Here is a 13,421-nt window from a genome sequence, read left to right as displayed (position 1 = left end):
GCTTGCCCAAAGGCAGACAGGCAGGAACAGCTCAGAGTAGTCTATACACTGGATAGCCAATGAGGGCACTTACAAGGTCCTATGAGGTGAGAGAGTAAGTGGATGTCAGACCCAGCACGCTCTTGTAGACCATGCTAACATTTTTGGACTTTATTCTCTATTCAGTAGAGGGCTCTAAAGAGATTTAAACAGGTAAACAGGGGAGCTGATGGTTCAGATCCATATTTTGAAAAGACGACTGCAACAATGTGTAGAATAAAATAATAGAAGTAGACACTACAACAAACAGGTAGATCAAGTCAATAGGCTTCATGATTTTTCCCAGTACCTTCAAATTCAGAACACTCTTACAAAAACGTTGTGTGAAGTGAGCTTTATTACCCTCATATTCAATGTCAGACACTGAGCTTCAAGAATATCAAAAGACTTGCTCAGGGTCACATAATGATGAGGAAGTAACAGCCAAGAGGGTCCCTTGAATCCAGGTTTTCTCATTCCACTGAACCTCTCTCCTCAACCCTCTGAAATTAAAATAAAAGGCAAACTTTTGGTCACAGCACATGCCAGAGTTGTAGTCAGCCTGGGTTAGCTGAGACAAATGAATTGAATTTGACTAATCAGATAACTTTCTTTTTTATTTAACTTTTAATGTTTACTTATTTCTGAGAGAGACAGAGCGTGAGCAGGGGAGGGGCAGAGAGAGAGGGAGACAGAATCCAAAGCACACTCTAGGCTCTGAGCTGTAAGCACACAGCCTGATGCAGGGCTCGAACTCATGAACCGTGAGATCATGACCTGAGCTGAAGTCGGATGCTTCAACCGACTGAGCCATCCAGGCACCCCTAATCAGATAACTTTCTGATTGAAATGGCATAGTACATGTCATAGCTACGTAAAATGAAGTTGATTCAGTAAGTTTTTATAAACTTTAGTCCTGAAAGTTGGCTGCTACTAGATATTTTTTACCCTTCTTCCGTGATGTGCATAAACCCCCAAATAAGATTCATGCCATCAAACAAGTAAGCAGAAATTTAGTTGAATCCATAAACTGTGAACATCATATAATCTACAACTCAGATCAATGGTGGAAACTGCCTGGTTGTAAATATTAAGTCTTACTATGTATCAGATTATTAAAAAACTCTGATTTCCTCAGAATAGTCGGTAAATGTAATGTTCTCGTTAATTTGCTATTCTGATTATCTGGAAGGTAACACATAGGCTATGTATCACAGAAAAATTACCAACTTTCAAAGAATTATTATAATAAAATAATTTAGAATTAAAACTATACTGAATATGATAATTCACGGTCTTCATTTGAACAGCTGATGATAACCAACATTACTGAAAGGTTACCATGGGACGACAGGTACTCTTCTAAGTGTCTTATATCTAGTAACTCACTGCATTACATTTTATCTCATCAACTTGTTGATAAATAAGAATTGTCACTGTAAGTCATGAAAAACAAACCCAGTTACTTAGGTTCTTTTGGGGGGAAGGGGGTGGTTTGGCTTCTGGAAAAATAAAAGTTATATTTCACCACAGTAATTCACTGAATGATTTTCTTCATAGCCTCCAGATAATGAGCAACTTAATCAGAAAACCACCTCCCTCTACCCCATTATTTCACAGAACCATTACTCTTTCATACTTGTCAGCTCTGCCCTTACAAGCTGACATTTCATTAAGGGACATAATTGAAAATCTAGCTTTCAGGTAAGTCTGAGGGTCTTCCTTCCCCTTCGATTTCTCTATTTTGATCCCTGCCCCAAAGCAGCTATAAAACATTTTCTGTCCCTGCTAGTTACCATCTGCTTCCTGATCCTGTACTCTGAAATCTTCTTCAATTATCATTCTGATTCTCTATATATCCCTAAAGCTGAAATGTACTCCTGGTTTACTGGGTTGTTTTTTTTTTCCATTCCTACCTTACTCTGCTAAACCTGTCCATTTAATCAACCTGAACACTCCTGAGAAAGCAGTGTCCTCGTCCCAATTACTCTAGAACAGAGATTCTTCAGTAGGCGCATCCCGGCCCACTCCCCAACCAGGGAACATTTGGCAATTCCAAACTGTTTATTGTCCCCACTGGTCAGATGGAGGGGATTGGGAGGAGTATGCTACTGGCATCTAGTGGATGGATTTCAGGGATGCTACTAAATATCCTACAATGCACAAAACAAACCCCACAAAAAAGGATTATCTAGCCCCAAATGTCCATGGTTCAAGGCTGGGAAACCCTGATCTAGAATATGATCTCAGTCTAAGTACCACAATCTTCCAGTTCTCCCAAGAAGCATATTAACATAAAATTCTTCAAATATACTGCCATGGTGGTTAAAGAATATCAGTTTTGGTGAAGAACATTTACTACATCTAAATTAGAGACGTCTTAATAGCTGCTTTCATAGGGATTAATTAACACATTTCTAAGACTAGACTTCTTATTTAATAGACATTGCTATACCTCACAGCACACCTTTTTAGAATGAACTGCTTGGCAGTGTTTGGAAATAGCCTTACGCTTCCAATAGGTCACTTGAGCATTCAATGGTATTTAGCACAAGAGGAATCTACCTGCACTCTAAGGATTCTTTCTATTTAAGGCAATCCATGGTAAATTGATTTGTTTCCAGGTCAGCGTTTCTCAACCTTGCCACTATTGACATTTGGGCCTGATAATTCTTGGTTGGAAAGGGTGGCTGTCCTGTGTATTGTAGGATGTTTATCAGTATCTCTGGCCTCGACTCAGCAGATGCCAGTAGTAATGCCTTTGCCAGTCCGATATGACTAATGTCTCCAGATATTGCCAAATGTCCTCTAGGGAGCAAAATCACTCCCTTGCCCACATTGACAACCACTGTTCTAGAGCTTTAAAAACAAAAGCCAGCTTTCCAACCTGGGCCTGGCAGAATGGCTCTTGCAAGGAAGGGTGGTAAGAAGATAAGCCATCCTTCCGTCAAGGAAGCAGTGACCAGAGAACACACCGTCAACACTCACAAGCACATCCAAGGAATGTGTTTCAGGAAGCATGCCACTCGGGCCTTCAAAGAGATTCAGAAATCTGCCATGAAGGAAAAAGGAACTCCATATGTACACTTTGACACCAGGCTCAGCAAAGCTGTCTGGGCCAAAGGAGGAAGTAAGATCTCATGCCATATCCAAGTGCAGCTGTCCAGGAAATATAATGAAGATGAAGAGTCACCAAATAAACTCTATACATTGATTATCTACATGCCTGTCACCACATTCAAAGTCTACAGACCGTTAATGTGGATGAGAACCAACCACTGAGTTTCAAATAAAACCGCCACACACACATTCACATACACACAAAACCACCTCTAATTTAAGTTTTCTATACCTACATTTTCATGTGTTAAGTTTGCTGGGCACAGATATTTTTAATAATTAAGTCAACAAGTTCTTTTATGTTGATATTCTTAAAATAGGATTCCACCTATAGTCCTACTGTGGAAATAAGACTCAGTACAACACTGCTCTAATTCTTAATAAATATAAATGAAAACATATAAATATTAAACAGTACCGAAACACTATGATAATCTGGCTTACATTAACACGGTGGTATCCTTACAGATGAACCTAGTCATCAAACTATTTTGTTTACAGTTAAGTTTTTAGAGATGTCATTTATTCTGTAGCATGACAAAATTCATAACAAAAAAGTGTAGGCAGCATCTTTTCAACATTTATTATGTATTCCATACTTCTTATTCTAACAGCACCACATGCACAATTTTAAAAATCCCTTTCATTGATACAATAACTCTGTATGATAGGTGCTACTATTTTTCCCATTTAAATATGAGGCAATTAAACAGAGAGGTTAACCTAGTAACCTACCAAAGGTCACACAGGTATCTGTGACAAAGCTGGCATTGCAATCCAAGCAGCCTAACTCAGAATTCGTGTTCTCACCTATTATGCTATATTGCATCTCATATACTAGCATGTCCTGTTAATAATTGTAAATCATATAATAATGAGCATATTACAGGGAAATTTTACTTAATTTCTTTCAATGCTACTTCCTCTTCAGCCTAAGTGACAAAACTGTTCTGGACAATGTATGTCTCAGTTATGGTCACTGTGCTATAATAATGTAACAGCCTCTGTAGCCTGACTGCCTGGTTTCCAGTCCCGGCTCCACCACTGTGATCATTGTTAGGGCTGTTCACAAACACTCCAGTTCTCTTCTTCCTCTGGGCACATGGCAGGACCACACTTCCCTACCTCCTTTAAATGGAGCCATGGCCTAGTGACTTTGTTTGAACAATGAAATGTGAGCAGAAGTTAAATGTGTCACTTCAGGTAACTTTAAGAGCCAGAGCTTGCCTCACCATTCCTTTCCTAGAAGAAGGAGTTTAGATGGAGCCGTTGTCAGGCTGGATCTCTGAGTAACTATAATGAGGAGAGCCCCCTGTGACCCCACACTGGCCATTTATCATGAGTGAAAAATAAGTCTTTACTGTGTTGAACCTCTCAAATTTAAGGGTTGTCTATTATTACACCAAGGCTTAACCTATTCTAAATAATACACTTACTTTTAGATATGTGACCTTAAACAAGTTACTTAACCTTTCTGTGTCTATTACCTCATCTGTAAAATGGAGATAATAATGGCAACTACCTTATAGTGTTGATGTAAGAATTAAAAAAGGGCCCAGAACATTGTTTAGCATACTGTAAGTACCCACTATTTACCCTAGATATTCTCAGGCAAGCTAACTCATCACTATGGTCACAGTCTTTATGAGAAATGGATATGTAAATGCATATATTGTTTCTTATTACTCTAATAATAAAACGCTAAATACACAGACCCAAAAGCTAACCAAATAATTGGTCAGACCCAAATAATTGACTGACAGGCATAAAAACTGAATAATAAAACCCATGATCCCCTTGCTACAAAATGATGAAGTAAGGAAAATAGAGGAAAGATGATTATATTTAATCAGCCCAACTTTTGCTTCTGCCCCATCCTCTGCCAGTAATACACATTTAAACAAAGACAAATAAACACACACACACACACACACACACACACACACACACACACTCTTCTCAATGAAGAGATTTAAGTTGCCAGCCAACTAGAAAGATATTCATCAGAAGGAGCCAAAAATGTAGTGCCAACTGGCCGTGTGACATGCACAGTAATGTCTACTAATGAACCAGTACCTGACGTCACGTAGCTAGGGATGGAAAAAGCGGATAGAAAAGAAGTGATGTGATGTGGAAAATCAACTTGGAATTTTCCTAGACACACGGTAAAGGTGACTTGATTAGGAAGAGGATCATGCTTAGAATCAAGAAACATTTTTAAAGAGCACAATCACCAAAGACAATTTTCATCAGGCGCTTTTTTATTTACTCAGGAGAAAATTAAAACTGACTTCAAGAGGGGAAATGGTTGTAGCTGTCCATAAGATGGCTGTCCATATCAACGACTAGCATACTACAACTACGAGATTCTAAAGTCTTTAGTAGACATTTTGGTGAAGGAAGCAAAGGAAGACTTTCTTAAAGTTAAAGAAGAACCACAATTACATATTGAAAAAAACATCCTACTCTACTGAAAATTAACCTTGTCTGGGGCTGCTATAATAAAATGTGTATGTAGAGTTTTACATATTTTTAAATGCAGATATGAATTATAAGGCTGTGAAAGTGGCTAATGGAAGGGAATGATACATCCAGCTAAGTCACATGTAGAGTGATGAAATCCAAGCTTAGTTGTGGCAAGTTATAGATTTTTAAAAACTTAAGAGTGCCCTGAGACCCAAAAGGTCAGCAAGAGGACACAAAATAGTAAAGGTGAATTAGTAATAAGACTGCAGAGAGAGAATACCCTATAGTCTTAATCAGGAAATTAGAAATAAGCTTATTAGACATCTGTGGTTCTTAACATTTTAGAGTTACAGAGCCCTAGGAAAATCTGAGAAAAGTATATGGATCCTCTTTCCAGAAAAAAAAAATTTTGTTTTCATGTACACACAGAATGTTCATAAACTCAGAAGAAAGAAAATAGAAAAAGGTCAGATATTTCTGGATACTCTACACAGATGTCAAAGGTCATGGGGAATAAATGAGGAAGTAGCAGAAACTTCCCCTTCCAGGAACTAGAAGATGGGAAGCTAAAACAACAGTCTGACAAAAGACTGAATATCAGAACAGGAAGATAAGCCAAAAGGATGACACAAACTTTACAAGCACTTGGCTGCCATTCCAGGATGCCTCTAGAAAAACGCTCAAATACTACAATTGTTTCTACAATGTGAATGGTGAGGAATGAAAATACTGAGACTGGAACTCAAAAAAGAAAAGAAAAAAAAAAGTTGAGACTAGAGTGTTGTCTCCAAACTTGTCCAGAATTGGGACAGCAGCCCAAATCCAACCCGCAGAGGCAGAACCCATCACATCAGGGGGAAAGGAAGCTGGCAGGTGTTCTGGTATGGAAGGTTGTGGGGAACTCTGGCCCTGACCAAATGGTGCAGCCCAGAAGCCATCTTTGCCATTGGGAAAGAGACAGAATATTAAACTCCCATAGATTCTCTGCTGCCTTCCCATTTTACCAATACCATGAATCTATGGGACTCCTCGGTTGCAAACATACAGTACATTCTTACAGATCTGTCCTATAGACGCCTGTGAGGGAGAAGAGGCTGACAATTATGGACTGTTGTCTATCAGGGTGAAATGACCTTCTCAAGATCCACAGAAAGGTCAAGAATCAGTTCTGTGTTCCTTTCACAAGAAACAAGCCACTGCCTCCTTTATTCTGGCACAACTCAGCCAACTATGCTGCCAGGGTTCATTCCTCCCATCATCTAACTGCTAAATAAAAATTCTTTTAGGCTTGTTGGTTTAGGGAATGTGAGAAGCAAGGAAGATGATTCATTTTCAGAAATACCAAATAAAAGCTGTGCTGTCTAATTAACAATAGGTTTACAACCTGTTGGAAATATGTACAAACTCCCCCCACCATGGAGTCCCAAACCCTTAGGCACTTCACTTTCTGGTTCTTCTTCCCCCTAGGCATTTCTCAGGCTTATTTTCAAGGGCTTTGTAATGAGCATGGCCAAAGAACAAAGGGAGAAGGGAATGAAAGTCTCAGTATCATCTCAAGGTATGTACATTTGTTCTAATCAGACTACTTCTTCCTTTACATGGTCATAGGCAACATCCAGCTAAGGCTGCAACCTCTGTAGTACTCACCCAATGAGGAACCGGGGGAGGGACTTGCATTGCTAGGAGATAAACTGTCTGCTATAACTGCCCTGAGTGTACCTGTCCATCAGACACCCCCTCTTGCAAGAACATTGATTAAAGTCTCCCCTCATGGTGCTCCAAGTCTCCACATCCCTCCTTTGATTGGGTCGATGGGCTGATTTCTAACAGGGAATATTCACTTCCATTCTGAAAATGCTTTGGCTGTGGTAATAGAGTGCTGTAAAGAACTCTTTTATCACACCATCTTCCTTCTACTCCTGCCTGCCTCACATTTAGTTCTGCCTCCCATCACTTCCAAGGCAGCATTTAAGTTTCTCCATTCTTATCTTCCTATTTGATTTCTAGATTATTTAACTATTTCAGGCACAAAAATTGACAAATAATTTCCAAGCTAGGTCTGTCTTTCTTTTCCTCCCTTCCACTTTTCTGGTTTCAAGATACCATATGGGTCTTTCATGCATTCTCACAAGACAGTTTAACTGCTCAGCCACTGGCCTTGGTCAATTCTTATACTAGAATATATTAGATACATTTGGCTTACTTAAGTAATGCTTCACTGATCTTTTTTCTTTCTTACCTCCCTTTTCTACATGGAATTTTGGCCTTTTGACAGTCATATGTGGGTCGCTGTTTTAGCCAAGGCTGCACCAATAAGAAAGGTTTTAAAACTACTTACTTTGTATAAGGGGATATTTTTGTTACCATCACATATCTCTGTCAAACCATGAAGGATATAATGCAGGCCGAGTGCACAAGCAGCATGCAGAAAAAAGCTGACATTCAAGAAGTCAAGCATAGAGGGAAATAATGAGAGGTTAATGAAGTGAGCTCTGAGTCACAAGTGTTATTCAGAAAACAAAACAGACATCTGTAAGGATCAACCTTGGAACTAGTCATTGCACCTTAATCAATGTGTATATATGCGTTTTTATTAAATAACTGTTCAAAGACTTTCAAATAAATTAAAAGTCTAAGTTTTAAAACTTTTAACCATTCAAGCTTTAACAATGTCCACCTCATTATCAAACATTCCTATATGAATGAAATGAGTACATTATTTGAGGAAAGTACTCAGAATAACTGCCATTAATTAATTGCAAATTATAACACAAAACCTATCAATAAAAACTTTTCTTTAAAAATCATTAAGGTCTGTGGTAAGATTTATAAAGCACAAACTCAAAGTAGACACTGAAATACCTAAGAGTGGAATCCTAAGACAAGCAACTTTTTCAAAGTCAATTAAAACTTCTCAAGGTGTTTTATAATAAACTCAATTCCACTTAAGAAAACATAAGAAATTGTGTTCAACTCAGGACACTACCCTGCTTTATTCATTACTCAACTTACTGGGCTTATACAACAGGCCCTCATTCAGTACAATGATCATGTGCTTACAAGACCTAATTGAACTTTATCCAAGCATCCTTCTCATTGCAGGGAGGTCTTCTTAAAAAGAGTGAAGCCTTCTCTTTAAAGGTTTAGTAGAGGCTAAAAAATTTAAATCAATGCCATAGCTCAAGTCTATGAAATGGACCAACTTTAAACATTCAAATTAACATAAGGAAATACATGTTAGATACCATTTAGAAGGAACTTGAATATATTTTCTTCAACAAATTCACCCTTCAGCAAATAAACAGCTGAACTTCACCCCCAATTCTATATAGAACTGTTGACCTGATTTTGTGAGGGTTCTGTCTGTATTTTAAATTACCCAACTAAAGTAATGGCCTTAGGGGTAGAGAAGGGTTGGAATGCATGTGACCACGTGAGATGTGCTTTGGCACAGGCTCACCGCCAACATGGGCACACCTGAGCTCCCCCTGGGTAGACCTGAGAAAACCAGCATGTCTTCCAAGTTCAGCTGCTCCAAAAATGCCAAAAGGAAAATGTGGCTATCTTCCTAAAAGGAAAAGTCAAAAACCCAGACTGTCATCCTGCTGAAATGTCATTCGGGCAACCTGACCAGGTAGTGTAGTTATTGAATACATTACTGCACTTCTTGGGATACAGGAGCTAGTTCCCTCCTACAAGGCCCTCTGACCCCTACTAAAGTCAATGTGGGCTTCTCTGGCCCTTATGGTTCAAGACCCTAAGTCTACTCTCTGTAGTTAAACAACAGAAAGCATAGTATCAAAAAATGTTTTTAGGGCTGCCTGGATCATTCAGTGGGTTAAGAGTCTAACTTGGGCTCAGGTCATGATCTCATGGTTGGGTTCATGGGTTGCAGCCCCATATCGGGTTCCACACTGACAGTGTGGAGCCTGCATGGGATTCCTTCTCTCTTCTCAAAATAAATAAACTTAAAAAAAATCTGTTTTTAAAAAATAAGAGATAAAGTTTATGAACAATAATGCTTAAATGCCAAAAAAATTATAAATTGGATTCTTTGGTAGGAAATGAGAGATTTGATTCTTTTTTTTAAATTTTTTTTTAGGCTTTATTTATTTTTGAGAGAGACAGAGACAGAGACAGAGCGTGAGTGGGGGAAGAACAGACAGAGGGAGACACAGAATCTGAAGCAGGCTCCAGGCTCCGAGCTGTCACCACAGAGCCTGACATGGGCTCGAACTCACAAATCACGAGATCATGACCCGAGCCAAAGTCAGATGCCCAACCAACTGAGCCACCCAGGTGCCCCAAGAGATTTGATTCTTAATCAAATATTTTTCTATTTCAATTAGAATACTTTTTTTCCTTAAGTTTATTCATTGATTTTGAGAGAGAGAGAGAGAGCAGGGGAGGAGCAGAGAGAGAATCCCAAGCAGGCTCCACACAGAGCCCAACATGGGCCCTGATCCCACAAACCCTGAGATCATGACCTGAGTGAAACTCAAGAGTCAAAGGCTCAACCGATTAAGACACCCAGGCACCCCAGAATACTTTTTTTTTTAACAGAAGAGTAAAAATTATAGTGCTAAATGATTCTGCCACTCCCCAAAGGGGAAATACTCCTAAAACCATTTCAATCATTAATCTGATGTGTGATTTAACCATAAACATAAAACTGCTTGCCATGAAAACTTTTCTCCCCACACAGGCACCTCACTTACACAGTGGCCCAAATTCTAGCATCTATGTAATCTTTTTCTATTAAGCAGTATCTGTAGGATGAAATACCATTTCTAAAATTATACTCAGGAAAGAGATTTGAAACATTAAATCTGTGTGGCTTAATAGCTAAGATTTGCATTTGATTTTGGAAGTATTTTCCATCAAACATTAAGTGTGCACAAGAACTTATTCAAAATACAGATTCCTGCATCTCAGCACCAGGAAATGAAAATCAGTGGTCTAGGCTGGGACTAGGAATCTGCATTTTAAATAAGCACCCTGGTGTTTCTGATGCAGGTGGTCTAGAAAAATAGCACTGCAGGGAAGGTAATTCATTTCCATTACAGCTGTCCAGTCTTCAAGCCTCTTCTCCCAACTCCATGATTTTTTTTTCATTTGACACTTTTTAAACAATCCTTAGTTGGATTAGTGTTTTTCAAGGAAAATCTTTGAAATGTCATTTTCACTGCAACTACAGAATAACAATAATGCCAGAAAGTAAGACATAGCAGAAATGGTTAAGAGAAGGGTGAAAAGCTCACTTGCTCTAAGGAATCGCTTAAAATTAGAACTGGATGGGATCTTGATCATTCCAGGCTAACTCTCTCATTTTAATCTTTAAACAATATTTTAAGCACTCCCCTGACTATTAATTTTGTTATCTATGTTCTCCAGTTACCTCATTCATGCTACTAAGTGAGATGATGCCTGAAATTTAAATCAGTCTCAACAGCTCTTACACTGGGTTTTCAGTAAGTCTTGCTTTCACTTACTGTGTTTTCCTATCTGAACTTTTTAGAATCAGAATTGTTTATTTGATCCATTTATTTCACTATTCTCCATAAGATGATTTAGAACCTTCTGGAAATTCCCACCCAACCACAAATGTAATTGGTTGCACTGACTACAGTAAACTTATATTTTTAAGTCAGAAATTCAGATTTTCACTTAAATAACTGCAGACATGGCAGGCTACCCTGGAGTTGCCAAAGTCAATATGTTAAGTCTGTCTCTAGGGCAACAGACTAAAGAGTAGTAAATGAGGTTTTGAACTGCATTCCTGTTCATTTCTGATTTAGCAACAGGCTTCTACATGCTCCCATTATGCTCTGGCCATCCCTTTGTCTGATCTCAAAATTACATGGAATGACTTTTTGGTTGTTGTTCTACTTTTTTTTTTTTTTAAAGACATTCTATTTCAATTTTTCTTGCTGTTTCCACATACATTGTTTTTTTTTTTTTTCTAATTTTCACTATCAAGTCATTACAAGCAGCTCCCCTACACGAACACAGGAACGTACACGCGCCTCACCACCATTTTAAAATTTTTCCATGTGAATTGAGGACTGTAAGTATTCAGTGGCTTAATTAGAAATCTGCAAACCCCTCCACACAATGGACCAGTGCTGATTCAGTAAGTACTTCCTGCTGCTTTTGTAAAAGCTCTTCCCAGTTTTGTTTTGTTTTTTTTTTTAAGCCACTAGACAGATGATCTCTTTCTACCCAATTCTAGAGTTTCACAATACATCTTTTTTGTGGACTCAAGAATATACTATACTGCTAATGCCAGAATGTCAATCAATCTAAATTTTCCTAGACCATAAGTTAATAAATTTAAATTCATCTCACTATAACCAGCATCACTTGAAGGAGAAAGATACATAAAATACAGTGCCCTAACTACCCAAAATGCATGTGGAAATATTTAAGATAAACTGATTTGTACACGAAGGATATCTAATAAAATAATATATAGGACAGAACAATGATTTTTTCTGAGTTGCACAAATTTAACCAAGACACAATGACAACCCTGTAGCACTACGCTTTTCCAAACTTAATCAATGGTTTTCAGTTCTGTTGTTATACTCTCCTAATCCCTCTAATATCCTTAAATTGTACTATCATTTAACATCTTATTAATAAGAACAAAGAGGGTGGTATATAACACTCAGCATGAAGAGGGATACTGAAACTATAACAAACCAAAAAACGTGAGTCATCCAGTTTTTAGTAAAGGTTATGCAAAAAACACGGGTTACATACTTAGATAAATCACAACACACAGAGGTAAATATACTACAGTAACCATACCCATATTGTGTAAGCAGATATTCCATCATAATGATAGCATAACTAGCATCAAATAGTTGCTAAAATAATACATTTATCTTTTGCTGTATTGTAAACCAAATTCCTACACTGGTGTAAATTTTAAAACAATTTGCTTGGGGCGCCTGGGTGGCGCAGTCGGTTAAGCGTCCGACTTCAGCCAGGTCACGATCTCACGGTCCGTGAGTTGGAGCTCCGCGTCGGGCTCTGGGCTGATGGCTCAGAGCCTGGAGCCTGTTTCCGATTCTGTGTCTCTCTCTCTCTCTGCCCCTCCCCCGTTCATGCTCTGTCTCTCTCTGTCCCAAAAATAAATAAACGTTGAAAAAAAAAAATTTTTTTTTAAATAAAACAATTTGCTTATGTTTACCATAGTAAGAAGAGTAGTTTGTATCAAAGACTAAAGGAAGAATAAACTTCTCAACACAGCTTTAACTACCAATTTTCACAGGGTAATCTCAAAACACGAAGTAAAATAGCACCGTCACCTCTGACCAAATCTACTTAGGTTTATGCCTGTGTCTATGTATGAAGTGTGAACAGAAGGCCCTGATGATGGTGCGTACTCAAGTTAGAGCACAAGCCATATTAACCAATAATCTACATATTCAGATGTCTGTGTTTCAAATCTCCATCTAAATTTGTCTTCATTCACCTAAATCCATTATATTTTGATAGCCACAGATTAAGTACGCTATGTTCTCACACCAGGATTAGCGAAAACAGTCCAGAAAGCAAAACTCTCAACTGGCCTAACATCACTAGCTATCTACCCTCAAGATCCTGTTTGTGCCTACATAGAGAAAACCACATAATCCAGTTATAAATATAGCAATGATAGTAAACCTCAGCTTCTGCTACAAATAATATGGCCAGAAATACAGCAAAAGCAGCTGAAAGAAAAAGCAAAATCACTGTGGTAGGTTGGTAATAAAGACTGTAGTCTTGTAACTGCAGGATATCCTATAAAATGAAAATGTAATTTATAA

The 13,421-nt window shown here is 38.2% G+C and overlaps 2 protein-coding genes across 2 annotated transcripts in view; one reads left to right on the top strand and one right to left on the bottom strand.

Moving 5' to 3' along the window:
- SH3RF1 (SH3 domain containing ring finger 1) overlaps window positions 1-13,421 on the bottom strand; it is a 177,360-nt gene that overhangs the window by 141,494 nt on the left and 22,445 nt on the right. The window lies entirely within an intron of this gene.
- On the top strand, window positions 2,644-3,360 carry LOC128314419 (60S ribosomal protein L31-like). The gene has a single exon (XM_053216731.1). The coding sequence runs from the start codon at window positions 2,920-2,922 to the stop codon at window positions 3,298-3,300; it is 381 nt and encodes a 126-aa protein (XP_053072706.1). The 5' UTR covers window positions 2,644-2,919; the 3' UTR covers window positions 3,301-3,360.

Source organism: Acinonyx jubatus, chromosome B1, assembly GCF_027475565.1.
Source record: "Acinonyx jubatus isolate Ajub_Pintada_27869175 chromosome B1, VMU_Ajub_asm_v1.0, whole genome shotgun sequence".
NCBI lineage: Eukaryota > Metazoa > Chordata > Mammalia > Carnivora > Felidae > Acinonyx > Acinonyx jubatus.
This window is presented reverse-complemented; position numbering and strand designations above follow the sequence as displayed.